This window comes from Lonchura striata, chromosome 1, assembly GCF_046129695.1.
Source record: "Lonchura striata isolate bLonStr1 chromosome 1, bLonStr1.mat, whole genome shotgun sequence".
NCBI lineage: Eukaryota > Metazoa > Chordata > Aves > Passeriformes > Estrildidae > Lonchura > Lonchura striata.
Window position 1 is genome coordinate 108,674,961 of NC_134603.1, and position 26,693 is coordinate 108,701,653.

A 26,693-nucleotide genomic window follows, 5' to 3' on the forward strand; every position below is an offset into this window, starting at 1 on the left:
TTTATACTTATAATTGCTGTTTTTCTTCATTTCCTTTTGAAACCATGGAAACATAGAGTTATGAATACAATCCATAGCATACTTAAGGCTTCTTTTTGCAATGTATTTGTTACTTAACTACATTGCCTGAGACCAGACAAAATTGCAACCAACAAAATGGGATTAATGTGTTTTCATAAAGTACAAATAACCTATGTTCAAACATAAATATATATAGATTAAATACCTTAAAAATATTTTCATATAGCTATTTATATGTATTATATCTGTTTATAGTTTCTCTGTAGTATTAGGGCAGAAAGATAATGCCTCTGCCTTAGTTTTCTTGTTCTTCAGAACAAGAAGACCCAATAATGAGAAATATTCCAATAATGAGAAAAAAGGCATGTGGATCTGACGTGAAAAAAATAGCCATTCTTTAGATAGAGTTAAAAACAGGCCATCTCCAGACTTGATTGAAAACTGTGAAAATCTTCTCCATACATCTCGCAAGATTTTAGACAGAAGAGCAGTTTATAGCAGGAGTGTACTTGATAAGACTTTGTATATGTAAACTATTTTCAGTTAGTGTTGCTCTAAGTCTACAAAATGCACAAATGAAGTCATCAACAAAGCATTTGTATTCCAGTATATTTTCTGATAAACACAATCAAAGAAATTTTAGGACTGTTCCATTGCTGATAAAGAAAAACTAATAAAATTATATATTAAAAAGTATAAGACCATTTGGCACTGGGAACTCTCAAAGGATCTATCTAGCCTTTGTGGGTTTTGATAGAGGAGACTTGGCTGAAATATGAGCTTAGAAAACATACTCAACATTAAAACAAGCTTGATATGAGTTGACTTTGAATTTGGAAAGTATAGTTGCACTTTCTGAGCAGCAGAGTACATGAGGGGATGTCTTGTAGTGTATGGTGGTGTTTTTTGATTTTGTTTTTTAATCTTTATTGCTTTTGGTTTTGTTGGGTTTTTTTCTGGCATGAAGAATTTTACTTCAGCTGTAAGCTGGTTTTGTTTCAGAAAATAGCCTTAGGAAAGCACAATTAGCTGGTATGTTTAATTCTGGTAATCAAAAGAGACTTTTGGAGGAAAATAAAGTAATTTTTTCCGGTCAATTCTTATATGAAAGCTTTTTGCTGTTTTGCAGTCAGTGTTTGTCTGCTAAGGCAATTCTAGTTGTTAAGCTCAGGTCTGTTTCATCAGTGTAATGCTGCTTTGCTCTTAGCAATTATTTTCTTTCAGGATTTGCCAATTAAGCTACTGCTAGTGAAAATGCACCTAATTTGTCAAGAAATGGCAGGATGAAATATAGGGGCTATTATATAAATTAGGAAAGAAAGAGATCAGGACAAGCAAATGTGAAACTCGGTGATACTTGGTCAGTATTTTTCATCAGTTTATGCCTCCATTCCCTGGTGATGTTGGAAGAAGTGTAAAGCAATTGCTCATAAGTTACGGGCCATCTATTTACTGAGTGTTATGTATTTTAAAATACTGTGCTAGTAGTGTACAAAATTGTTTTGTTTCCTTTGTTTAGGGATGTTGTGGGCTTTTTTCCCCCCCTTGGACTCAACTGCTTTGTGTTTGGTTATTAGTGAATGATGAAGAATGGCTTAGTTGGCTCCTCGTTTATTACCTGCAGTCTTCTTAGACTGAATTCTTCAAAGGCATATATGCTTGAATTGCAGATGAACAGTGCTTGCATTTTTTAGTGAAATCCTTAAGCTTTAGGAGGAACTGAGTAAAGAAATAAGCTAAGTTGTTCTTGTAGTTCTGTGTGTAAAGCAAAATGGATATAATGTGTAGCTACCTGATTGAAATGGCAAAGAGAAGGCACTGAAAGAAGAGTAGGGACGGCTTGACTTAGAGAAACAAGAAATGTTTCAAGAACTTCTGCATTAAAGTCAACTCTACACATATATTCTATAAAAATTAAAATTAGTGTAAACTGTATCCTCTACCAGATTTCATTATGCATAGAAGGGTATCATGGCATCACACCAGCAGCTTTAATTATCTCACTGAGCTTATGGTGGGTATCTGTCACCTCAGCAATTCAGTCCACAGTGATTCCCACACTTTGGCTCTCTGCAGTAGCTCTTATTTGTCCTCAGCACTGCTGAGACCACTCTGTGGGGAGCCCAGGTTCACTATTCTGTGCTGTTGATCAGGGTTTCATATTGAAATGATAGTGTTCCTTCTGTCATGTCTTCATATTATTCATTGTCTTTAAACTGGTTTTAGATTTTGTGGAAATGGAGCTCCTCTAGTGTACTCACCACTTGATGGCTGAAGGAACGTCTGTGTCCAGAGTGTAGTCTTGGTGAGTAGTGAGGAAATGATGAAGCAGACTGTTGATTAAAAAAAAAAAAAACCAGATTAGAAGTGGATAGCAATTGAAATAATGCAGACCTGTTTAGCTGGCAACTAAAAGGAATGGGCTTCTTTAAACCTAACAACAAATGATGAGGTGATGTACAGTGAATTCCCACAGGAAGACAAAACTATTGTGAAATGAAGAAAGCTAATTAAACTGGAGGGCAATTACTGGCACAGTAAGAAAAATGTATAAAGTATTTGATGTGTATGATGGGGTAATGGAGATGATGTCCTGGCAAAGCTGTGAGATTCTTGAATATGCTTTGAGCAAAATTACTAAAGCATTCTCCCTGGACATCCTCTAGTCATAAAATAAAGCTGTTGGTCTCTAAAGAGGACTTTGTGATATAATTATCTTCAATAGCTGAGAAATAGGCCTGATTATCTGGGAAGATGAGTTTTGGTCCCTCTTTCCATTTGAATTGTGTATTTTGCCTATGCTGGCTATTGTTTCCATTACGGGATTTAAGGAAAATTACTTTTGTGTATTTCAAGGAGATGTACATACTTTGAGGATGGCTAAGAGCCTTGCTGTCTGTCTCTTTGGACTCAAGAGTCTTGCACTGTTTTCCACCACCTAACAGTGAGACCAGTTAATTTAATGACTTTGAGTTTAGGGAATTTTGTCAGGTTTTGTAGGGGAATGAGAGAAAATTTGGCATATGTGTTTGAAATGCATGAGGTGGTGTTGAAGGCTGTTCTAAAGCAAACAACGCATTCCAGGAGTGCTGATTTGTACATCTGATTAGCTTGTTAAAAGTTTGGGTGTTACACAGTTCCTACTAAAGTTGTGTGATTGACATTTATTAGCCAGATCACTCAGCCTCATGTCTTTTCATGCTGATCCTGGAAGACTTCAAATGATCATTGTGACAGATAAAAGAGCATATTTTTTTCCAAGCCTTATCTTAAGTATTAAAACAAAGCAGAATCTCCCTATAGGCCATCTATATTTATTTTTCTGGGTAAAGCTTCTAGCTTTGCAGAAATATAACAAGCTGGAGGGAACATCATTATTATTTGTCTGAAGATGATGACATTGACATGAGGTCATCTGACAGGGGATTAAAGTGGAAAAATATTGGTGGCAATCTGTTAGAAACAAGAGAATCTCTTTGAAAAAAGGAATCAGGTGTAAATCACAAAATGTTGATTTGCTTCTGGGATTTTTCTTTGGTTGTTAAACTGTTCTCAAGAATCTTTGCTGCTGTTTGTAAATACTGGGTTTCACGTGCACATTGGGATGAGAGCCAGTGCCATTCCAAGACAGATGTTTCAGCTGGGAGGCTGCTTCATATTATCTAGTTGCCTCTTTTATGAGACAACTGCTTTTTGTATAGGATTTGAAATCTAGTTCAGTGTGTTTCAATCTGCCCTGTTTTTGTCAAATTTGGCTGTCACTGCCACTGATGGTTGTTTTCTAGCCCGTTTAAGCTGGGTCAGGGGCCTGTGCACTGTTGCATGTATGCAGATGCTCATGTTTTTTTGACTCATGGGAAAAAATAGTATCTGCTTACATTCTCTGGTAAAGTGCCATCGGTAAATGAATGAGTCTAAATAACCTTTTATTTGCAAAGGTCTGTGGCATATAGGAGCAGAAAATGTAGGCAATCGCACTATTTGGTTTTTTAGTGATGATGAAGAGGGGACAATGTGAGGAGGAGGAGATGGGAAATAAAATATGACATCAAACACTTCAATTGCAAATACTTTTTGCACTGTTTTTTTAAGGTTTAGTCTTAGCAACAACTGAACTTGTAGAATTCTGTGCATTTTGCAGCTTTAAGTTTCATGGGTTTTTTTCATACTAAAGCATTTTGATAAGAGAACTGGTATGGATTATTATCCTGCTGTGCTAATACACTGGCTTCCAAATCCATTTGTGTATTTCTGGGAAATGTGGGAAAACAGTGAAAAGGAGCACACAGTCTAATAAAGACTAGGACTGAAGACTGGGAGATGGAAAACTGAAGTAGTAGTGTGTTTGACCTAAAACTGCAGGATTTAGTTTACTGTCCTTTTTTGTGTTTGGTTCTGGTGTTGTTTGGGCGTTTTTTTGGTTTAGTTATTGGGGTTTTTGTTGGTTTTTTGTTGTTGTTGTTTTATTTTCTTTTTTTTTAACAATCAAGTTTATATAATGAATGTTTTCTTTGAAGACACCAAAGAGTTGAAACTTTTGTCTTCATTATGAAACCTGATCATTTCTTTGATTTTCTAGATGGCAGAGACAAGAATATTTAAGTAAATGTCAAATAACAGGAAGTTTATGGTTTAAGACATGAGAATCTGGCAAAATTGAGGGTTGTGCCTGCTGATAATCTTAAGGTAATACTGGAGGCCATTTTCAATGGTTTCCAGGAGTCTTGATGAGTGAGTTAGTAGTAATAAATCAGACCTCTCTTGATACATATGGTTGAGGTTTATATTGTGCAGTGGAAAGCCCTACTGACAACTCTGCTTCCAACTCCTGGAGTCATACCTGCAAACCACTCTTGAGAATGGAGAATCATGACGGGATGAGAAGGATCCTGGCTTATAGATCTGGCCAATGTGAGCAAGTTTTCAGCAGCAGGATCTATTTGGGCTTTGGAATGGCTTTTACCTCCATGCTTGGCAGATTTGTTTGAAGAAAAACCCTTGGATTTCACTCTGTCAGAGTCCTGTCCTGCCTGCTGCTGCCTGCTCTTGGTTAAGAGTATGCTCTTTGGCCTTAAAGCCTGTTCATCTCCTCTCTGAGAAAGGACATGTGTGATACTGGGAGTCTTAAAATGCTTGCTTCACCATGTGTACCTATGAGGCCATCAAAACACCTAATACATAATACAGAAGGAGCTTGCTCACCTGTTTTGGCCTCTGAGGGTTTTGTCAGATGTCTCTCTTGAGTTTCAGTTAATGGTAAGCTCTCAGGTGCTTGTTGCATTGGGCTTTCTAACATCTTTGCTTGGTTTTCTGTTCTGTTTTTTTGACAGTTCTTCTGGGTATAGTTTTTAAACTCTTGCATTAAATTAATTGTATTCCTTCCCACAGACTTTTCTTGGAATTTGCGTGGTATGTGTTGTATGAATGTATGTGACCATCCACGCTTTCTTCCATCCTTTTCTCTTCAAGCTCTGACTGTAGTTGTTCAAGCTTAGTAGTACCTTCAGCTTCTAAAATGAAAATCCTGTTAAAAGGAAGAGAATTTAAGAAAAAAACCCTCAGCATTCCCATCCCACAGTGTATACTGAGCAGCTCATGCTTATAAATTCTATACAAACAAATTATATTTCCATTAAAGTGGATCTACAAGTGACTTGGTGGGTCCTGTATTTTCTGTCATATTGCTGTGTCCAGTACTCAAGTTGCTTTAAGGAATTAGGGGCTGAAATTTTGCCGCAAGCTGCTGTAGACTGCTAAGATCCCAACACCTGATGAAATTTTGCTTCCTTGCATATCAAGAAGGTGGTTTTTGCCTAGCAACAAGCTTTGTGGTTTCTACCTGAGGATCAAAAAGAGAAGTGCATTTGTTCAGCCTTTTGCGTCACTTCGACAGTGAAGGTTTTGACAGTCAAATCATCCCTGACATTTCTGTTGATGCAAAAGAAAGAGAATAATCCACTGTGTTTTTCCATAGCAGTGCTGTCATTGCAGCACTGACAATTGTAAAAAGTACATTCATCACTGAATAACAAGATATCCTGGAATCGTATGAGAAACAGAGACACACTTCCATAAAAATGTCTCACTTTTAACAGCTATTTTCTGACTGATTCTTTTTTTGCTATTTATACTCTCCTTGAAATATTTTATGGAAACCTGAGTCCCTCTGAAGACCCACCCAAACAACCAGAAGTGTATTTTACGTATTGTAGTATGTAAATGATTAGTCATCACTTGTAAATTGCTTAATAAAGGAGGAGGAAATCTATATTAAGGGAAGGTGAAGAGCTCGATTTGATTGCTGTCTCACTTCTTCTTGTCTTCTTTTTTTTCTCCCAGAAGATAATTATGAAGGATTTCTTTAAAAAATCATCCTAACAGGCATTGTTGTTCTGGGTTTGAGGATGATAGCTGTACATTATAAGATTATTTTCCACTTGCTTGTGTTTTCTTGGGGAAATTGATGGATAGCTTTTTTGGTTTGTTTTAAGATTCGGTGGTCTTTTTGTACATTGCCAATGAAAAATGATGTTGTCTTCAGAAATCTTAAGTGTATCAATATGGGAAACTCATTTTATAATGAAATTTGCCTTAGGTAAAGCATGATAAGATGATATTGAGCATCTGTGCACAAGACCAAATCTTGGCGGATCTCTTCACTTGCTGCATATGATACCCTTTGGTTGGTTCGTTTGTTGTCTGGTTTTTGTTTTGCTCTGTTTGTTTGTCTTATGAATAGTTAATTCCCAACAAATGGTCACACTGGAGAGTTCTGAAATAAATGTTATGTGTATTCTGATTTTGGTACAGATATCTGTGTCTCTGTTGGTTTTGGAGGGTTTTGATTACAGCAGTCTATTTCCTGGATAGCTGTTTTCCACGTCCCCCATCTCTGTTTTGAAAGTGTGGGGGAAGTCATTGGAAGATGGGTATGAGGAAAGGATTTTGAGTCAGTGGTTTATTCACTCTTTGCTAGTTGAGTATTGGCTCCATGAGATACTTTTGCATGTGCTTGAGTTCTTGGGCATAGTTTTCCATGGTGTTCTTCCACTCCCATTCTGAGCTTATGTTTCTGATGAGCTAGAATTTCCAAAAATATCCTGTGAAAAATACCGAAAACCTAGTGGGAAGACTTATTTTCTATTGCTCTCTACAAATTATTGAATGGTTTGAGGAAAAGAAATAGTTGTGTTTATAAATTTGCAGGATGGCAGTGATAGTTTACAGAACTGCCTGCTGGTCTCCTCTGTGTGTGCCAGAGCTCCCAGAGAGAGCAGGACTGAAATATTGTGAAAGGCTAAACTCCACTTCTGTTACAGCAAATTCAGTTCTTTTCACATGGCAAGTTCCAGCGTGCTGACACGTGCTGTGTGGCAATTGCAGCCGTGCACAATGTAAAACGTGCTGCAGAAACCAGGAGTCTGATAAAAAAAAAAAAAACCCAGAAAATCATCTCCCGTTATTCATGCTTTGCTTCCTCCCCCCTTCCCAGTAGAATGATATGTGCTTTCTGTTTGCTGGTTTTGTGTGTCTGCACTGACTGCTTCAACCATGACTCACATGCAAATCTTGAGAAGAGCTGTATGTTTTATCAAGACAGTTCAGCACATGGCCATGGCCTGTAAAACAGTCCGACTCATCATAAAATGCTTGTTTTTCTGTTAAATCAGCTATTCAACTGGCAGTCCTGATGAACAGTAAAAGTTGCATTGCTGAGGCAGCTCTTTCTTTAGGTTTATTTCTCAAACCATAACCTGGAAATCTCATTTTTCCTCCTCACAAAATGCTTCAGAAGAATTTTTTTGGGTGGATTGTTCAGGGAATAGGATTTCTTCCTTCTCCTCCTCTTCTTCCTCCCATTCTGGATAATTTCAAGTTTTATTCAGCTTATTAAATGAACATCTCAATTCACTACCCTTGTAAAGCAAGTCACTTTCTAAAAGCACCCACCTAGCCATTTTTTCAATAGTGTTTGACTGTTGAAGTTTTAATTGGAGCAGAAGCCATAGTTAAAAAGCAGGCAAATCTTTTCTCCTCATACCCTCATTGATTTCTGTTGAAGCAAACAGATGAGCTTATATATAAATATGTATATATGCTTTTTTTTTTTAATGAAAAGTGCTGGAATTCGCTAAAAAAGGTTAGAATTGAAATGAGTAATCTTCAGTGCATAATGCAATTGTTAATTTTAGCTTCTTGCGTAGGAGCTGTTATGACTTGAACAGCCGGCTCTAGCCTTCATTAGAGAAGAAGCAGGCAGTTTTGAGACAGGTGGAGCTGGATCAAGCTGTGAAAGTGACTTGCTGGAAACTGGTCATTAGTGTTAGAAATCTTGGTCCTATCCACTGCACCCCTCCCTTGTGCCGTGATCACTGCCGGTGTTATTTATTTTTCGTCTTTTCCAGGTTGACTATGGTGCGTCAAGCTCTCCGAAGGACCAGCATGGAGATTGGCACTCTGAACTGTTAATGGGGACATGGGACTCACGTTGTCGTTGATCATTTGTGTGGACTTAACCAGCAAAGACCAACAGAAGACGCTAGAAAGGCAGTTGGAATTATAGCAGTTTTTCAGGTAAACGGCTTCTTTGGGGCAGCTGATCCCAGTGTAATTGTTTTTGTGAGCACTGTGTAAAGCATGTAGATGAGCTGCATGTGCATTTCATGATGAAAATCCTTATCAAATTAAGGGCTATTTACCAGACCAGTAAAAGATCTTGCCACTCATGTTTTGAATTTTCATCAAAGCAGTTCAAGTTTCAGTTGTAACTGCAGAATAGCCAAAATCATCGGCCTTCTTGGGGAGACCGGTGGGAGAAAGTAGAATCACAAATTAGCTCACAGTAAGGCAAGTCAAGCTTCAGGTTAGTTTCATATTCCATTCAGTTTTTTTATGAACCTTATAGTTTGATTTCTTGTGAAGTTCACAGTCCTTCTCAAACTGGAAGATTATATAGGAAATTGTATTTGCTTATAATGTGAAAACAAAAGCAAAAAGTAGGAGAAGTAAGTGCTTATAACTCAGTATGCTTTAGATTTTTTCACTTAAAACATGGCTTAAAAAACAAGAGGTAAGTTATACTGGTTCTGTTGAATGTTTAATTTTAAACTGTAAAAAAGAAAGATGGCACAGTATGATTTTGCTTCATAGCTGCCGTTTCACTGTTGAGAAGTGGTAATGTGTTGCAAAAGACCCTTCCTGAAATACTTCACATTTCAAATACAGTTGTTTTTCTTGAAGATGCTTCTTAAGTGAAGTGGATGGGAAAGAAAAGTTAAATTATTCATGAGTCTTCTTTGACAATTGATCAGTGGGGGAGTCTTCAGGAGGGAACTGGGGGCAGAGAAAGAGAAAAAATAATAATAGTCTTTAACTCTGAAAAGCCTTTAAAGCTTCTGTACAACAACCCCATTGTAAGCTGAAAGTAAATGCAGTTCAGTTGAGATTTCTTCATTAGAAGTACCTGCCAGGGGTTTTCTGTACAATTTTCCTAGTACTGAAGTGTGACATAGGTTTTAGGAAGAGGCTTAAGGTTTTAATAATGAAGCTGTTGGTTTGATCCCTGAAAATGTTGACCCTGAGAGTTTTATTGCCAAATTTCGAGTTCATACTTATCTTGAATTATTACCTCTTGAAAAAAAAGGAGAAATATGTATTTATAGTGGTAGTGAGCACCATGGCTTCTGCTATGCATAAAACCCATGGCTGAATACTGAAAACGGTGTTGTTGCTCATGCTTGGTTTTTATTTCTGTTTGCTTGGCTATTATTTTTATTAAAAGAAAACAAGGCAAAAATTAGAGGAGGGGAACATTGAGATGCCAGAGACCTCGAATGGGTCCTTTTTGCCTGGTGCCATTGAGCTTTGTGGTAGAGAATCCTCCACTGTCCCTGCCTGAACCTTGGCAGTCCTGGGGCTGGGCTGGGGAGTCACAGCACATTACCTTAAATCTGCTCTCAAAAAAGATTGTTCAGATCTGCTTGCTTAACCTGAAAAAATTCTGCTGTTACCCAATATTATTGATTGAGTACATCTCTTCTGCTGGGACATGCATAGTTTTCCAGTTCTTAGCTGCACATTTTGGTTTGTTTATCAAAGGAACTGAAATTAGTAATTAAAAGAAAAAAATAAATTTCTCCTCAATGTTTTTTTTTGTGTGTATTTGTGTCGTGGTATCTCGACCTTTCAGGTCACCAAATCTTGTTATTTTAATTTCTGTCTGGAAGAATGTCTGAGCAAGGTAAATTGAACCAGGAGACAGCAGAGGAAGCTGCAAAAGAGCAGGAGACTGTCATCTCTGAAGCCAACCCGGACAACTGTGTTCTTAATAAATCTGAAAGCTCAGAAGTAGAGGAGGAAAAGCTCAGTGATTCCAAGACAGACCTGCAGGTAAGACAGGAATAGTGAATGGGCATGTTAAATATCAATGTGCTACCATTGCTTTTCCATTTCTATGAATTTTTTCTTTGCCTACACTTCCCCTATTTTTCTTATAATTTTGAGACTGTTTCTATTTTTTCCTTTTAAAATTATTTATTTATTTATTTTGGGTTCTTTTATATCACTGTAAAATAAATGCTGTTATTTGTTATACCTTTCAAGCTCTTTAGACTGCTGTCCATGTTATTTGTCTGAGAAGTTAATTTCTAGACATCTGTTTTAAAGCTTAGTGAGACATTTGACTGTTTTCCCTCTTTGGGGATTTAGAAAACTACCTTGATCTCATGAATTTACAGGTAATACTAATGAATAATTACTTAATATGTGGTTTGGTTTGTAGGTGTTACTGCCAACAAAAAGTTGTTATGCAAAGCCTAAGAAGGTAATTTGATAAGAAGACTTTATCGGATGAGGGGTTTTTAATCCTTTTTGCTCAATCGAATAAAAAAAATAAAGGGGGAAACCACAATTTAAGAGGAATTTGGAGAGGGGGAGCATTTACTTAAGTATACCTTTTCTTACATTTTTATTATATGCAAAATTACAGAACACTGTGCAGTGTTTTTTCTTGTTTATACCTGTTTGTAAAATGAATGAAAATGAGCAGAGATGATTCTTTGTTTTCCCTGCTTTCCAAATGGGGTTTGGGGAAGTGGCTTTTGCAGTCAGCAACTGATTTAAAACATCAGATAGAAGTGATTTAGTCCGTTTATTGGTAATGCTTTCATCATGCCCACTGTCCACTGAAGTGATAACTGCTTCTCTTTTTTTGCTATATGCAGAAACGAGGGTCAAATCAGAAAAAGAGATCCAAGGTAAGGGTCCATCTCTGTTTGGAGTTTCATGCTACAGTAGGATAAAGAATTTTAGTTAAATACCTGTCTAAAATCAAAATTGCTTTCTTTTGTCATGTGTCTGGTAGAGTTTTTTGTTAGTGTTGCAGGTTTTTTCTTGCCCCCTACCCTATAGTCCTTTTACACAAAGGCAAAAAACTGCCTCCAGTCAGGCTTCCCTTTATCCATCATAATTTTATGCTGCTGGGCTTGCTGTGTCATTGTGTTAGACAGCATGTGTGCTTCTATGCACCACTGGAAAAGGAAAATGTTCACTCCTTTTGCTTTAGTAATTAATGTTTCGGTTGGAATTTTATTTTAATGGCATAAACTTGACATAAAGAAACTGAGATTGACTAGCTCCCTAAGGGGGGAATATGTGGAGGCAAGTGTGGAAAGGAGCTTCTAGAAACAAACCCTAAAAAACTTCTTTTAATTTTTCAAGTGCAGATCTGTAATACATACACTTTTTATTGTCCATTTTTCTTGGATATATACTACTAGAAGAAGGGGCGGGACTCCCAGAACAAACAAAGAAAACCCCAAACCAAATGACAAAAGGAACCCTTGAGTCTATGTTAAATTGCTTTCAGAATTGGACTTTCTGTTCTTTGGTGTTAGTTTTTGGTGGAAGTGAGTGAACAGTAGCTGAAATTATAAAATCAAAAGGAAACCAACCACCTTCCCTGTGTGGCAGATGTCTTGATGCTTAGAATCATTTTTTATCCATGTTGTATCCAGGCAAAAGCACTTTTTGGACTGGGTGGGTAATAGCTATCTGGTATATTTGGGAGCAGCTGATGTGGACAGTTATGTGACTTGGGGTCGGTAGTAGTGTGTTCTGTTTTGTTGTCTCTCTCTTATTCAGTCAGGAGCTAAGGGCAAACTCGTGCGGAGTCTTGCTGTGTGTGAAGAGTCAACCCCTCGCCCGGGAGCAGAAAATCTTCATGACAACCAGGTACACTTGCAATCATTGCTGTTAGCTGCATGGTTGACCTCCGTCTTCAGTTGCATGATTGTGTTACTTAATTGGGCATTTAACAATGTCTTTCTTGGGGGAAAAATTACATCTGGCAATGAACGTGTTTTTATGGTTCTTAGTGGTTTAGCGTGAACTTTAATTTGAAATACTAGTTTTGTACTTTATCACAGGGTATTGTTTGCTTTTTTTTCCAGACCCCCTGAAAATTTCAGCAAATGGAAAAGAATTCAAAAGAATTCAGATTTTAAAATTTAAAAAAATAGTAACACTCAAAAAAAAATTAATATGTTATTTTCTCTAAGGCTATCTCTTTCGAGGCTGCACCAAATACGGTTATGAATATGCTCTGATTTGTGGTTACTCTAAGAATTCAGTTCATATCAGTGTCCCCCTTCACATAAAATTCAAAGATCCTTCGCTTTCTAAAATACCTTGGTAGAGCCAAGGATGCCTCATACTTAGTGGCATTCATTTTTTAACCTCTTGGTGTAAATTAAACTATATCAAAAAGCGTGTATTTGAGTTTATCTGTACTGGTGGTGTTGTATTCCCAGCAGCTGGTAGCTGTCCTCTGCACTCCTCAGCTCAGACAATAACACTGGTGGCACTCTTTGCAGACTAACTTCAAAAAGTACTCCAAAAATCAAAAGTTAAGCCTCAATTACTCCTCTTTGCTTGCCTAGTGAGAGCAAGACTGAAAAAAAACCAGCTAACTAAAACCCAAAATATGATGAACACTGCCTATAATTTATGATGTTTATGTACAACTGAAATCAGCCGTCGAGAGAGCTTGAGTAAGTGGCTTCTTGTGAGCTTAGCACAAAAATAAAAAAATGACATTTAAGTGTACTTTCTCACTGTTTCCTCTATTGACTTGAAATGAAACAAATCTGTCTCTCCTCTTAGCTCAAAAGTAAGGAGAGGTTTTTCTATTTTTTTAATTTTATTGAAAGACCAAAAACCAAGTTGTTTAGCAGCAGGACATTAGCATGTTCTACTGCTTTACAATGATGCTTATGCAGTAGATGGGCAGGTTATTTTATCAGTTGTTCTGTTGTAGGTAGACGCTTTTCGCTTGACTTGCATTACTCAAAATGCGTGGCTTTTGTTCCAATTTTCTTTGTATTTTCTATTGTTTAATGGAGAATGAGAAGGAGAACAGTATAAAGAGATTGTATTAAGTGTTGCTGGTAGTGTACAATGTACTGCACACGACCTGTACTGAACTACAGAGAGACTGGCAGGTGTTGAGGCAAAATCCCTATCCTTACACCGGGCAGAGGAGGGGCTCCTGTTTCACACAGCCTTTGGTCTTACCTGACTGACCAGCCTCAGCAAAGATTTATTTGACCATTGTAAAATATTTGAGAGATGAAATGTCACCCTTGACCCCATCATGTTTTCTAAGGAAGCAATTGTCTTGGTGTAATTAATTTGATAGGAATTGCCCTTTTGCTCTTTCTGACCTTTTACTAATGAATGTGGTTCAACTTTGCCGTGGAAAGCTGGACCTGCAGGCTCCCCCTTGGGCTGGCTGAAGGATACAGGAAGTTTTGTGCCAACCAAATTGTTTCGTTTTCAGTTTAGAGGAGAAGTAGTTTATTTTTGGTTTGGAATTATTTTTTGTTAATTTTTATTTTATCTTAATGGTTTATAAACCACAAGGAATTAATTATCAGAGAATGTACGGTACCTTGCCAGAACTACTGAGTATGGATTGTACTGCAGACTTGATGTTTGTACTTATATTTTAATACTTGCCTTCATTTTCCTGTATAAGGAAAAATCTTGTTTACCTGTATTACTTGATCTTGAGTGCTTATCCAATGGTTCACTATGTCCTTACTTAAAAGAAATGTTGCCTTTAATGTTATACTATAAACCAAGAAGTGTATTATTGCAATTTGAAAATCTATTTTGTTGTTCACTATACTTGTATCAATGTATTTATTAACATTGTATTTTATTATTGATAAAAATCAATAAAAATTTAAGAAAATACACAGTAGCTTGCTTTCACGACTCTACAGCCCTTTTGTGTGTTTTTTTCTAGTGCAATTACATCAGTATTACGTTACGTGTAAAACAGTATTTACTTTATGTTTATATATGTGCTTTTCTGTAAAGTCTGTCATTTTCATGAGTGCATTTTTAAGAACCACTATGAAGTTTAGGATTAATATCCTGGGAACAACGTGGCCAGTTACATTTTTCTCCTGTTGAAAAGCTAGCACTGCAGTCACTCTGCTCTGGGCAGGGCAGGGAATCAAGTTATGCTTTGGTGTCATTTGGCAATAGTTGATCCAAAGTTTGTTTGAATGAGAAATCAAACAGCCATTTGAAGTGAAAGAAAGCAGGCCCAGCATTAGTTCTCTGAGCACAACTGAGCAATTCCAGAAACATTTCTCAATGTATCCTTATCTCAAATGACCAGGAATTCCCACTCTTTGCCTCTGTAGGCTCAGATTTTTTGTAAGACTGTCAGCCGTAACTAACAGAAGTAGAGATGAAGAGCACTAGGTCAGGTTAAATTTTGGGTCTAGGTCTTTGTTGCTCTTTTAGAATGCTTTTCATCTCAAGTCTTTTGTGCCACATTCAAATTTCACAAAAAGTCAATAATGATTAAGCTGAGAAGTTACCAATTTCTGTCTTAATGTGGCATGTTTATGCTGATGCCTTGTTTTGTTAGGATCTTGTCTTACATGTCTTGTGATGGCTGATCCATAGTTCTTTAAAGAAACCTAAAATTTGCCATAATTACTGGAATCATCTTTTGAATTCATAATGGTTGCTTAAAAGCATACCCCTTACTTTAAAGTTTTCTATTGATCTTTTGGTACGGTAGTATTCTTAGAAAAATAGTGAAGGAAGGGAATTCACTAGCATTCAAGAAACTTTGAAATTCTCAAGTATTGGTGAATTAGGTTTTCATTAACATGATGTCAAAAAATTACCAAGCATGCCTGATTCTGTTCTATTAAAGAAAACTACTTTACCAGGGAGTTTTATGACAGCTTTCTCTAAATTTGCTTTTTTACACTACTTAAGCATATAGTTCTCTGGAGTGGTTTTTTTTTTTTTCCTTTAGAAGAATAAAATACAGAAGTATGATTCCTTCAGTTTTGTCCAACCAGATTAGGACTTCTTGAAATACATAAATTATTTCATGGTAACTTAAAAAGAAAACAATTTAGGTTTTGTTAAAACAAAGCCAGTATAATGTAATGTTGTGAGCAGGGAAAACAAGTTCTTTAAAGAAATTAGAAAATGCAAACCAGCTTGAATTCTCAAACTGCTTTAAAATAAACTTTTTAAAGTTGAAGCATGTTTCAAAAGGACTCATAGCCTCCAAAATACTGTATTTTTGAGGGTAAAATTTGTGATACCTTAGAGAAGTTCAGTTAGTAAAATGTCCTTGAAAAAACCACAGGGCACATTTCCTGCCTTTTGCAAAAGACACATCTGCATATGTCTCTAAATATGTATTGCCTGTTAAGTTGGTAAGCCCTCTTGTATACAATGGAGTATAGAATTTGCTGGCATTCCTCTACTATTAGAGCCAAAAAACTCCATCTATCTGATACTGCACTTATGTGTGCAAAACAATTCATATCAACCTGCAGACTTTTTAGTGAAAAGAAAAAAGTTTTATTTTTCATATATCTATCCATTGGGCATCACTGAACATATGTAGTATTACATGATATAATTAAGAAAGGCAATATGAAATGTATTTCATTATTCTGAAAAGTCTTAAGGGAGAACTACTGAAGTGTAGAATAATACAGTCCCCTTACTAGACATTGCCTAAATTTTATAATATTCAAAATATTAGAGAACAAATACCTAATTACCAGTAGAATTTGCCCTCTAAGATATCATCATTCACCTGGCTAAAAAATGCCATGTTTCAAATAGGAAAGAAATGTATCTGGCTTCAATTTTTCTAGCTACACATGGTTTAATGCTAATATCTGCAGGTTGGAAGCCATGGAAACATACTGAATCTGGCCCATAATTTATCTATCTTTTTTCCCCAACAGGAATCCATCCAACTACAGCTTTCCAGTTTTCCTAGCTTGCAAGAAGAAGATAAATCTATTAAAGATGACTCCGAGAAAGAAAAAGAGAAGGATAAAAATAAAGATAGAAACAGTGAAAAAAGCAAGATCAGAATGTTATCAAAAGGTGAACTTAAAAATATTTGAATTATTATAATTACCATTGCAGAAAGGATTGTACATTTTTGCAAGGATTTATTTCCTTATCTATGTATATATACACAGTAAAAGTATTTTCATACACTGAGAAAATTCAGAAACTAAAATGTATATGCATAAGAATGTTTTTCATACAAACATCAGGCTTTAAAGTGAATAAACCTCCCAAATTGAGGTCTTTTATTAGATTTTATTTGTTTTCTTTAATGTAAAATTGATCTTTGGAATGCTTAACCATGTTGGTATAAATACATAAATATATAAATATATGTATGATTTGAATAATAAGTGTATATAGTGCATAAGACATTAATACTCTTTTATCTAGATTAATGATGATATATTGGCATGTAATTTGTGCAGTGTAGGCAGTATTGTTTCTGCTTCACTATTGTTTCTCTCTCATGGAGAATTTCTCTTAAATGCTGTAAGGAAATTAATCCATGCCATTTAACCTGCATTGCAGTCTTCCATTATCACCTACCAAGACTTCTTCAGGAAAGATGTTTTATCTAAATTTGGCATTGCTTTTTAAAACCTTTTTAATAATCCATGGTATAAAGTTGCATTGTAATCTCTCAAAAATAATCATTGCCTACCTGGGTGTGGATCTGCAGCTGGTGTTAATTGTCATTTGGCTTCAATGGAGCTCTCACAGTTCACGCCAATTTGAGGATCTGTGTGTACATTTGAGTCAGGAGATAATGCTGAAAAATTAATTCTGGCTACTGTCACGCATCCCTATTACCTGCCTACTCCCAGGTGTCATTTGATTTCAGTCTTTTAATGCAAATAGAGTTCCCACTGGCATGATTCCTCATTTGCTGAGTGTACAACATTTATTAAGTGACACAAAGAGATATTGATGAATAAAACTTGTCTTTCCTCATTTTAAATTGTTTTTTAACAGTTTAAAGGAAGAACTTGGCAGGGTCTTGAATGGCATTGAAGGTTTTCTGTGGTATTAAATGACCAGCAGTTTCTGTCAGTGTTTAGTTTTGATGCTATGTTCTCAGTAGAGTTGTACAGAGGAATAATGAATGTCCACCTGGTGTTCAGAATGTATATCTTTCTTGGCTGAACTCCAAATGACTATTTTCTTTCAGAGCATATTCTTTCAGATTGTTGCTGGAGAATGGGTTTTGATTTATATCATAAATCAGAAGTTAATCGGAACTGTTGAAATGAAATAAATGAGTGGAGACTCTTTATTTTTATTTTGCAGATTGCAGTCAAGAGTATACAGACTCAACAGGCATAGATTTGCATGAGTTTCTCATTAACACATTAAAGAATAACCCCAGGTAGGTATTTCCTGCATTAGAGCTGACATTCCTGAAATTATAGTTGGCAGTCTTTGACTTCTCCTAACTGTACACTGTGTTTTATTTGTTCTGGAGATGCTTATGAGGGAAAATGTAACTGAGAAAAATGGTATAAAAAAATCATCAACTTTTACTCCCACACCCAGTCGCCCATTGCTTAATTTCACTTTCAGTAGCATCTGGTCTTTGTTTTTACCGTCTTTTATGCAGCTCTGTGTGGTGATTGTAATAATATCTTGTAACCATTGTGGTTGGAGATGTGTATATGAATGTAAAGTAGCTTTCTTCTAGCAATGCTGCACACAATTAAAATCCTGTGCTCAGTGTCAAATTTTGCTCTCAGTAATCCTATAGTTTTCATTTGGAGATACAAGCCTCTAAACATCCAAGGAAAGATCTGTAACGTTTTTATGTATTGTGATTTTCAATGTTCATTTCAGCTGGATGCATTAAATAGGTACCATGTAATTCTGCAACTATTCCCAGGAGAACTGGGAATAAGTGGGTACCTAACAGCTTGCATAACCCCTTGTACAGATGATGGTAGGTCTTTCAATTGCTTTATCTGTACAAAATGAGAAAGTTCAAAGGAACTAAGGAATGATGGGACTCTGTCCAGCTTAGAAATGTGTGGAAATATGCTGGGGAAACTTTTGACAAGGGAGGGGAGGGAAAAAGAACATCTGAAACCTTCCAGTGAAAACCAGAGCATTTTGCCTGAGTTATACTGTGGCATTGTCTCCTGGGAGCCATAGCTCAAAGGTGGTGTTCTTCATTGTGCTCTCTAACTAGATTAGACATGTCCAGTTTTTTTGCAGCAAATCAATGCCTTGTGGAATTCTGGTATGTCTCAGGAAAAGTGTTTAAAATTTCTGTGGGTAGCAGCTCTTCTTGTGAAAGATCTAGCTTAGGTGGAAATCTTATTTTCCATAAAAAAGGTTGAAAAAAGACCAAAGCTATCCAGAGCAGTGAGAGTCTTTCTATGCAACGCATTGATTGCAGCCTGTTGTGGCTGAAAGTGCTCTCAAGCCATAGTTGAGCTCATAGAAGAGTGAAATCTGTATGTCAGTGAAGGTGCAGACTTTAGTCTTTTGCAGATGATCTAGGGTAAAAAAAAAAAGCATGTTTGATTTTTAATCAAGATGACTGACAACGCTTGCAAAATAGCCTTATGAACACTGTTATATGAATGTTTTCCTCTAAAATGTCTACTCGTAGTTGATGGTACAAATCCTTGCATTTCTTTTTGACAGGGACAGAATGATCCTCTTGAAAATGGAACAGGAAATTATTGATTTCATTAGTGACAACAAGTAAGTTGAGTTCCACTCTTGGTTTATTAAGTCACGTGCATGTGTTGCAGCGTGGGTTGTGCGAGGGATACACTCATGTGGACCGCAGTGCTCCTGAGGGCTGTTACTGGCACACTGCAAGAGCAGGCTTCTATTTCCTGCCACGTGGTGGAACTGCTTAAAATAAAATAGATGTAAATGAAAACCTTTTGCTTTTCATTGTCTTGTAATTGCACTGGCCCTGCTCATTTAGATCCAAAAATATAATTAAAGCTTTTAGTGTAGAGGATAATCAGATATGTTATCTCATGGTTTTTCCTTTGTGTTATGTTATTCTACTGCATTGGAAAATAGAACTGAGCTTAGGTGGAGGGATTCTTGCTACTATGTGGTCTTTATAATACACTATTCCTGCAGCTTTCGAATTAGAGAGTCAGAATAGCAGCAGAGGGAAAAATTATGCTGACGGGATATAACCATTTTGTCAGTCAGTAATAGAGGGAAAAAGGAGTGTTTGCCAAACTAGATCTTTCCAGAATTGCCCTGCTTCTGACCTTTGTTGCCGGTGTCTCAGCAAATCTTTAGGATTGGTTGTGCAGAGAGTGTGAGTGTGTGTGAGGGATTGGGGGATGAGTTCTTCCCAACACTCAGAATACTGACTAGGTACCATGAAGTGTGAGCTTTGTTTGTCCCAATGTTGCACATGGAAATGTACTTATTAGAAATTCTAAAATTAATTCCTTTTTTTTTTTCTTTCAGCTTTTCTGTAGCAAACATTTACATGTAAATGCATAACGGAGAAGTTTTCAGTGAGATTTCTGTCCGCTGAATTGTCAAATGTATTGCTGTTTTAATTTACTTTTAGTTTAGAGGGAATTTTAATTATCAATGCTATTCATTTCCTTTGTTTTTAGTAATCACTATAAAAAGTTCCCTCAGATGTCATCGTATCAGAGGATGCTAGTGCACAGAGTGGCAGCTTATTTTGGAATGGATCACAATGTGGATCAGACTGGAAAATCTGTAATTATCAACAAGACCAGCAATACAAGAATGTAAGTAACTACTGTTGTGTTTTTCCTTGTTCCCTTTTTCAAGACAGGAGCTGGTTTGTACCATGACTGCATGGTGTAATTTATACATATATATAAATTTTGTTTGTTTTTTGGCAGCAGTGAGTGCTGCTTATTGTTTTCTAGGTTGGGAAGGGAGGATGGGGCTCTCATCCTGAGGTTATCTAAGACTATAAATATACATGAGGAGAAATCAACCAAACTGGTCTCTTGCAAGAAAGCATGGTATCTTGGAATGCTGATTCCTTAGTGCCACCACTTTGCTACAGAAATGAGCTCATTCCTTTGCAAGTCACCTGATACCATACAGCTACATCCCAAATAACCCAAACATATTTGGAAGATTGCCTCTTTCCTTGTTCTGGCTCTGCCTGCTTCAAGAGTCTTTTTCTGCCCAGTGTGATTATTTAGGATTTGGTTTCCCTCCACCACCTGCCACCCTTCGTTCCATTTTCTTCTCCTTCCATCTTGGCTCCACTTTACTTTCCCTTCAAATCTCACTGTCTGACTACAGTGTTACTGTGAAATACAGATTCCTTCTTATGGTTCAAATGCATTGCAAAATACGTGGCAGGTCAAATCTGTTCTGGCATAAGTTCTGTGCTTCTCCATGAACTGGTTAAAGCTGTACAAGCTAAAACTGTATCAAGCTAACCAAAACTCGATATGAGCTGTGGTAATGTGTCCGTGCCTAATCACCATCACTTTTTCTGCCAAGTGCCACGTGTATTTAACATAGCCTTCCTGTTCTTGTCTACCTATAAACTACATAATAAAGAGGAAGTAATTACAGCTGGGTAATGAGGTTTTGGTATCTGGTATTGGAAAAGGAAAGCCCCATTTGAAAATTGTCTACTTCCTGTATTCAATTAGTAGGAGAAATCTAAACATTTGTTTTATTTATATATCCAGTAGCTAGGTGATTTATTTTTATCTATTTGCAGGGAGCATTTTTTTTAATATTGTTAACTTCTCCTGTAGAAGGGTGGAAGGACTTGGGGATGGTGCTGTGCAGGGCTGAGAGTTGGACTCAGTGATCTTCATGAATCCCTTCCAACTCAGCTTATTCTCTGATTCTGTCACTACCTAATTTTGAAGATCAACACACATTGGTGTTTGCTATTTCACTGAGCCCTGAAATTCTTCCATGTGACTGTAGTAAATTTAAGATAATGGACAATTTGTTTTAGATCCTTTTCCTGGGCTATCCCTGAGATACTTGGACAACTGTGAAACAGCACTTGGGCATTAATGTTTTTAAAGGCTTGAGGAAAGCATCCACTAACAGTTTGATATTTCAGAAGTCAAGAGAATTACAGCAGCTCAATAAAACACTCAGGCTGCAAAGGCTTAGCCTCAGGGTCTGATAATACCTGCCCCCTACAAGGATGGTCTTTGGTTTTGAATAAGAAAAAGCTTGGTATGCAGCAATCTGGTGTTCAGTTTTGAACTGAAAATGAGTCCCCTCTTAAACAGACCACAATCAATCATATTTGAATGCTCTTAAAGCAATCATCTTTCTTTTATAGTCCTTCCTTTTCCCTTCACATCTAGGTCACTGGTATAGCACACCAACTGCTACAGATCCTTCCTTGCAGCATTGCCTTCTCCTGGTTGACTTGATAATAGAATAATACTAACACATTAATATCTGTAAATGCCTTGATCTGTTGCGTGGCTTTCACCTCACAGATGGGTAGCACTGGAAGCACTGTTGGAAATGCTTACATGGTGTTTCTGGAGAGGACACTGAAGCCTTCTTCAAAAGTCAAAGCTTTATCTGGGTGCTCTGGTAAAACTGTGGCTTCATGCATGGTGGGAATGAGCCAGCAAGGTTATTTGCTAGGTATGAACTGCCCTTCTTGCAAGCTCAGCAGGCAGGTTCCTGTAGTGATATAGCAGATTGAATGGCCTTTTCAGCTGTGTTCTTGCAGGCTGAAGGTGAGGCCATTAAAGATTGGTGCTGACGCCATTCCTGTCTAGATATTCCAGAAGTAAATTCAGGGTTTTTCCCCTCTGTTGACTGTAAGTACAGCTGTTTTGTAAGCACCACATAAGTTGCAAGCTGCTGATTTCTTCCTTCCTCACTGATTTGGTGGTAGGCAACTGGATTATGAAGCTCGTATTGCCTTGTGGTTCTTCCAGTGTGTTATTTACATTATTTTGATATTACCATAAAATAAAGCTTTTGTGAAGTGGCTGTTTCTTTTCATAACTGGAGGAGATGGCATTTTTTTTTTAAATGTCCCTGGCTCTGACAGAAAATAGTTTTTTATTATCTAGCATGAATAAGGGCTGATGAGATTTTATTACTCTCCGCAAATATTGTGTAAGTTCCACATCTGAAAGCGTCCAATGTGATTTCATATGTTCTGCATTTCACTGCTCTCAGAGGAGACAGTTCTGTGCAGTTTCAAATCAACACCAAATACTGGGAATGTGTTGACTCTTTTAATTACTACTTGGACAGTATCCAGAATACCGGAGAATCTGAAGAGCGTCTGAAACTCTGTTCAACGTGGTTATGTTGTACTGCAAGCCTAAGCCTTGATGGCTTTATGTGAATTTATGGAGAGGCCCCACAGACAGATGTTCTGAAGATTTGCATTTTGGCAATAAATTATCTCTTTATGACATGTTGGTTCCAAACTACTTTAGCTACTACTGTGGAGAGAGAAGAATATTCTTGCATACTCAGGAGTTCATAAATTCTGCACTGGCTTTGACTTCTGTGTACATGTGCTTCTTTGAGAGGAGCATATGAGTCTTCAGTGTCATCCTGTGGGCTTGGATAAACACCTTATGTTTATTTCTTTGGCTGAGTGAGGGTTCATGTCGCATCTCTGCTCCTGCTTGCAGGAGATGGGTTCTTGCCTGGTTGCAGGTGGTGAGCTCTTCCCTGGCCCCAGGCAGTGAGGTGAAGTGCATTATTCCTGTTCAGCAGAGGCCTCCCATGCTCGATGCCTGCAGCTGCTTGGAGGTGCAAGTGTCAAAAGAGATAATGGTTTTGAGATGAAAGGGCTGTTGGAAAACTCTGGTATCAGAGTTCCTTATGGGTGCCTCGGAAAGGACTAGTGTGTGTCAGTCAGGGGATGAGCATATGAATGAAGCAGATCAGGGCATTTCCTTGCTAAGGCTGTCTTAGGGCAATGTGGATCCATACATACCTATGCTTGTAAAGTACCTACTTCAAGGAGATTTGGAATATGAGGAAGTGTTTATTGAAGAAGTTGTAGCTGGAGGGAGAGCTGTGACTTCTTTTGTTCATCCATGCTGCTTTATATAGAGGGGAAAAAAGGTGGTAAAATTCAGTAGGGTCTGAATCTCTGGGAGTGCAATCCTGCAGCTTTCATGAACTCTCAGTGAAATCTCTCTTAAAAATACATTCAAACAATAATGGCAACTTTTCAGACCAGAGTATTTATAACTAAGAGCTTACTCTAAGAATCTAAGATGCTTTTTTTTTTCTTTAATTTTATTGGAATGTGAACAAGGCCTGCTGTTGTCAAAGGTTTTTTTTAAAGAAATTAAATTTTAAAAGACAGTGATCACCTCAACCTAACCTCAAACCTAAATGTTTATTGACCTTAATAAGTTAAGTCACTGTATTCTAGCTTTCATTAGAGAATAGTGGATTTTCAAAACAAATTTTCTTTTCATATGATGTTTAAAATTAAAAGTCCTGCCTAACTAAATAATCTGATTTTTGAAATCTTTTTCTCAGCAGTATATATGAGAAAAATTTATCAGAAAGCAAAGGAGGATTTTGCTGTTATAATGTTTCTATAGTCAAAAAACTCAAATACTACTTAAAATGGGAAGTCTGCCTTGCTCAGTATGAAACTGCTCTTGTGTCACCATTCTAATGTATATTTGTCTGTCATCTGTGTCTGCCTGTCATCTGTCTAAACATACACAGAAATGTATGGGGAACTTAAGAAACTGAAATTTGATATAAAGAGAAGTTTGGAATTGATGCAATATATTCGGGCATCCTTTTTTGGAGCCAAAAAATGTGTACGTGCCACCTTCTGCACTGGATATTCCTCATAGTTCCTATCAAACAACTGGAAGTACTTCAGGATTTTTTTGCAGAACCGTTCATGTTGTGAACTGTATCAGTTCAATCAGATTCATTGATTTGGTTGTCTGTAGCTAGGTGGAGAAATGTAGGAGAAACAGTTTTGGTGTGCTTGGTAAATTGAAAGGGTTTTCATTTGGTTGAGATCATCAGCCATGTGACAAGCATGTCTGTACCACAGCCCACAAATGCATTCATGTACTTGTTTCATATAAATGTGAGTGGCAGGGCTCATCAGAATCAAGAAGGTAGGATGCTTATGATATATAATGCTGTGTTTAGACATTTTCATATATTCTGAGGGTGTAACATAGCTATTATGAACTTCATACCAAATCTCATCCTCAGTTCTGACTATTTTTCAGGAGCATTGTGAGTTATGATCCTTGTGATGCATGGGTTTTTTCCTACTCTTTTAATATTATGCTGGCTCAGTTGGGCTGTGTTTTGTTGCCTTGAAAAACTTGAAGCAATAGTAAGCTGTTATGTGCATTACAAGGGTTCTTTATAATCTAGAAATGTGTCAGCAGAAGGACACATAATGTTCAAGTTGTACTTTGAATAACCTGCAAGGCTTTTGTAGTTTGGCATAAAATCTGTCTTATTCTGCCTCTTATGTGTAAGAGTAGTTTGAATCAAAAGCAAAGAAGAAAAGTTCTCATTGGGTTTCTATGATGTATTCATTGAGTGGTCTTGCTGTAGATAACATCTATATTAGTAGAGGTGCACTGTAACAATTTCACCATCTTCAGAGTCTGAACTTTTATACAGGATCCTACAGGCATATCAGTGAAATGGCATTCACTGAACATGGCAATTTCAATGCTGAATAGATTCTATAATTTCTTTTACCGGAGGCTGAAGTGCCAAGAAGACTTCCTTGAGATACCAAGTGTTACAGTCTTTGGAGCATGCAGAGAACTATGCCTTTCCCCTTGACTGACGAAGGTATTCAATGTATATGACTTTAATTTCTTTAAGTAGTTGTTTGGATGGGCCATTTCAGTGATATGGGAGTCGTGACAAATGTATGCCTGAAAGCAAATACCTTTTTTGGAAAATCTCAATCAAAGCAATTTGGTGTTTGCCAGAGCATTTGAAGAACAGTTTTGTTACTTTCCCTGATGTAAACCAGAATAGTTATCTTGCAAATGGTTTGGTTAAATTCCATCTGCATTTAAGCATCTTATGCTATTCTTAGTTATCGTATATGTATTGAGAGGAATGATCTCATGAGAGCAGAATTGCTTTTATGAGCTACATGATGCATGAAAACATACATGAACACCCTTATTTCTGGCTTCATTATTTTCATTGGAGGCTGGCATTACATTTTCTTCTTCAAAGGACTATGGAGTCAGAGGACCTCATTTTCCTGTTGTAGTTACCTCTTTTCCATCTTTGCTACAGAACAGTTATTCCTTGACTACTAAGAAATAAACAGAAACTGGAGATATCCCAATGTCCCTTCTGGTTTACAATTGCTGTTGCTCAGTCGGTATTATGACATTCTCTGCTGCAAATGTGTAGAGAAATAAAAGGGTGCATAGCAGATACATGCAACTAAAATGAAGAAACTGTGTAGCTAAGAAATAACGGTAATTGGCTGACACATTTTGGTTTAAAATTAATTAATATAATAATTTAGTAAGAACATCAATAAAAGAATAATATATAATAAAAACTTTGAGGTTATGTAGCTACATTATAACATGTAGCATTGTAGCATTTAAGTAACAGATTATATTTGTTTTCATAGATTTGAGGTTTTTTCATACAAAAAAAATCAGTTTACTTCAGTCAGTGATTCAGTTGTTAACATGATTAGAAAAAAATGTTTATTTTGTTAATGATACTTGAATTAGGACAGCCTTTTATTTTCAGCAAGCATTCTGTCATTTTAGTCATACTTCTCTTTTGCATGAAAGATTCAAATGAAAAAACATAGATACATAGTACACTTGATGTTGACCCTTTAATACTGCCTTCATTCTTCTTCAGTGTAAACTGTATACTGGACCTATAAGAAATTACTTGTCCCGTAAATGAGATGTTAGGGTTAATGAACCAGTTCTAATAGCTCCCATATTAAATTTTCATCTAATGTAATTTATTAAAACTAAATTGTTTATAATGAAGGTGGACGTGTGCTCTTTACATCTATACTGTGTCTATACTACTACTGTCACAGTCTATACTGTGATGAAATACTAGTTAAGGGTTAATATCTATGGTATATCTTCTTCTATTTTTTTTTCTTTTTAATCTTTTTAATCCACACCACTTAATAGTATAAGTTTTATTAAACCTAGAAGGTTACTGTCACCTGCTCTGTGTGGGTAGATGGAAGGTTGCCCAGGGAGTGCTATGGAATAGCAAGTAGGTAATTTGGTTGAGGGAAGCTCTTTCTTGCATGAGTAATTAAT

General features: G+C 36.8%; 1 protein-coding gene across 31 annotated transcripts in view; it reads left to right on the forward strand.

The window, feature by feature from the left end:
• ARPP21 (cAMP regulated phosphoprotein 21) overlaps nucleotides 1-26,693 on the forward strand; it is a 140,967-nt gene that overhangs the window by 28,970 nt on the left and 85,304 nt on the right. For 19 of the 31 annotated variants that reach the window (XM_021553235.3, XM_021553224.3, XM_021553239.3 and 16 more), the window contains 9 exons: nucleotides 8,427-8,595; nucleotides 10,211-10,410; nucleotides 10,802-10,843; nucleotides 11,244-11,276; nucleotides 12,163-12,252; nucleotides 16,320-16,464; nucleotides 17,722-17,800; nucleotides 19,075-19,134; nucleotides 20,028-20,168. In XM_021553235.3, coding sequence (XP_021408910.2) covers nucleotides 10,249-10,410; nucleotides 10,802-10,843; nucleotides 11,244-11,276; nucleotides 12,163-12,252; nucleotides 16,320-16,464; nucleotides 17,722-17,800; nucleotides 19,075-19,134; nucleotides 20,028-20,168 — 752 coding nt within the window. In that variant the 5' untranslated portion in view covers nucleotides 8,427-8,595; nucleotides 10,211-10,248. Of the gene's footprint in view, nucleotides 1-2,247; nucleotides 2,327-8,246; nucleotides 8,344-8,426; nucleotides 8,596-10,210; nucleotides 10,411-10,801; nucleotides 10,844-11,243; nucleotides 11,277-12,162; nucleotides 12,253-16,319; nucleotides 16,465-17,721; nucleotides 17,801-19,074; nucleotides 19,135-20,027; nucleotides 20,169-26,693 lie in introns of those variants that run through there. The other 12 variants (XM_021553240.3, XM_077786560.1, XM_077786562.1 and 9 more) reach the window with 5 other exon arrangements.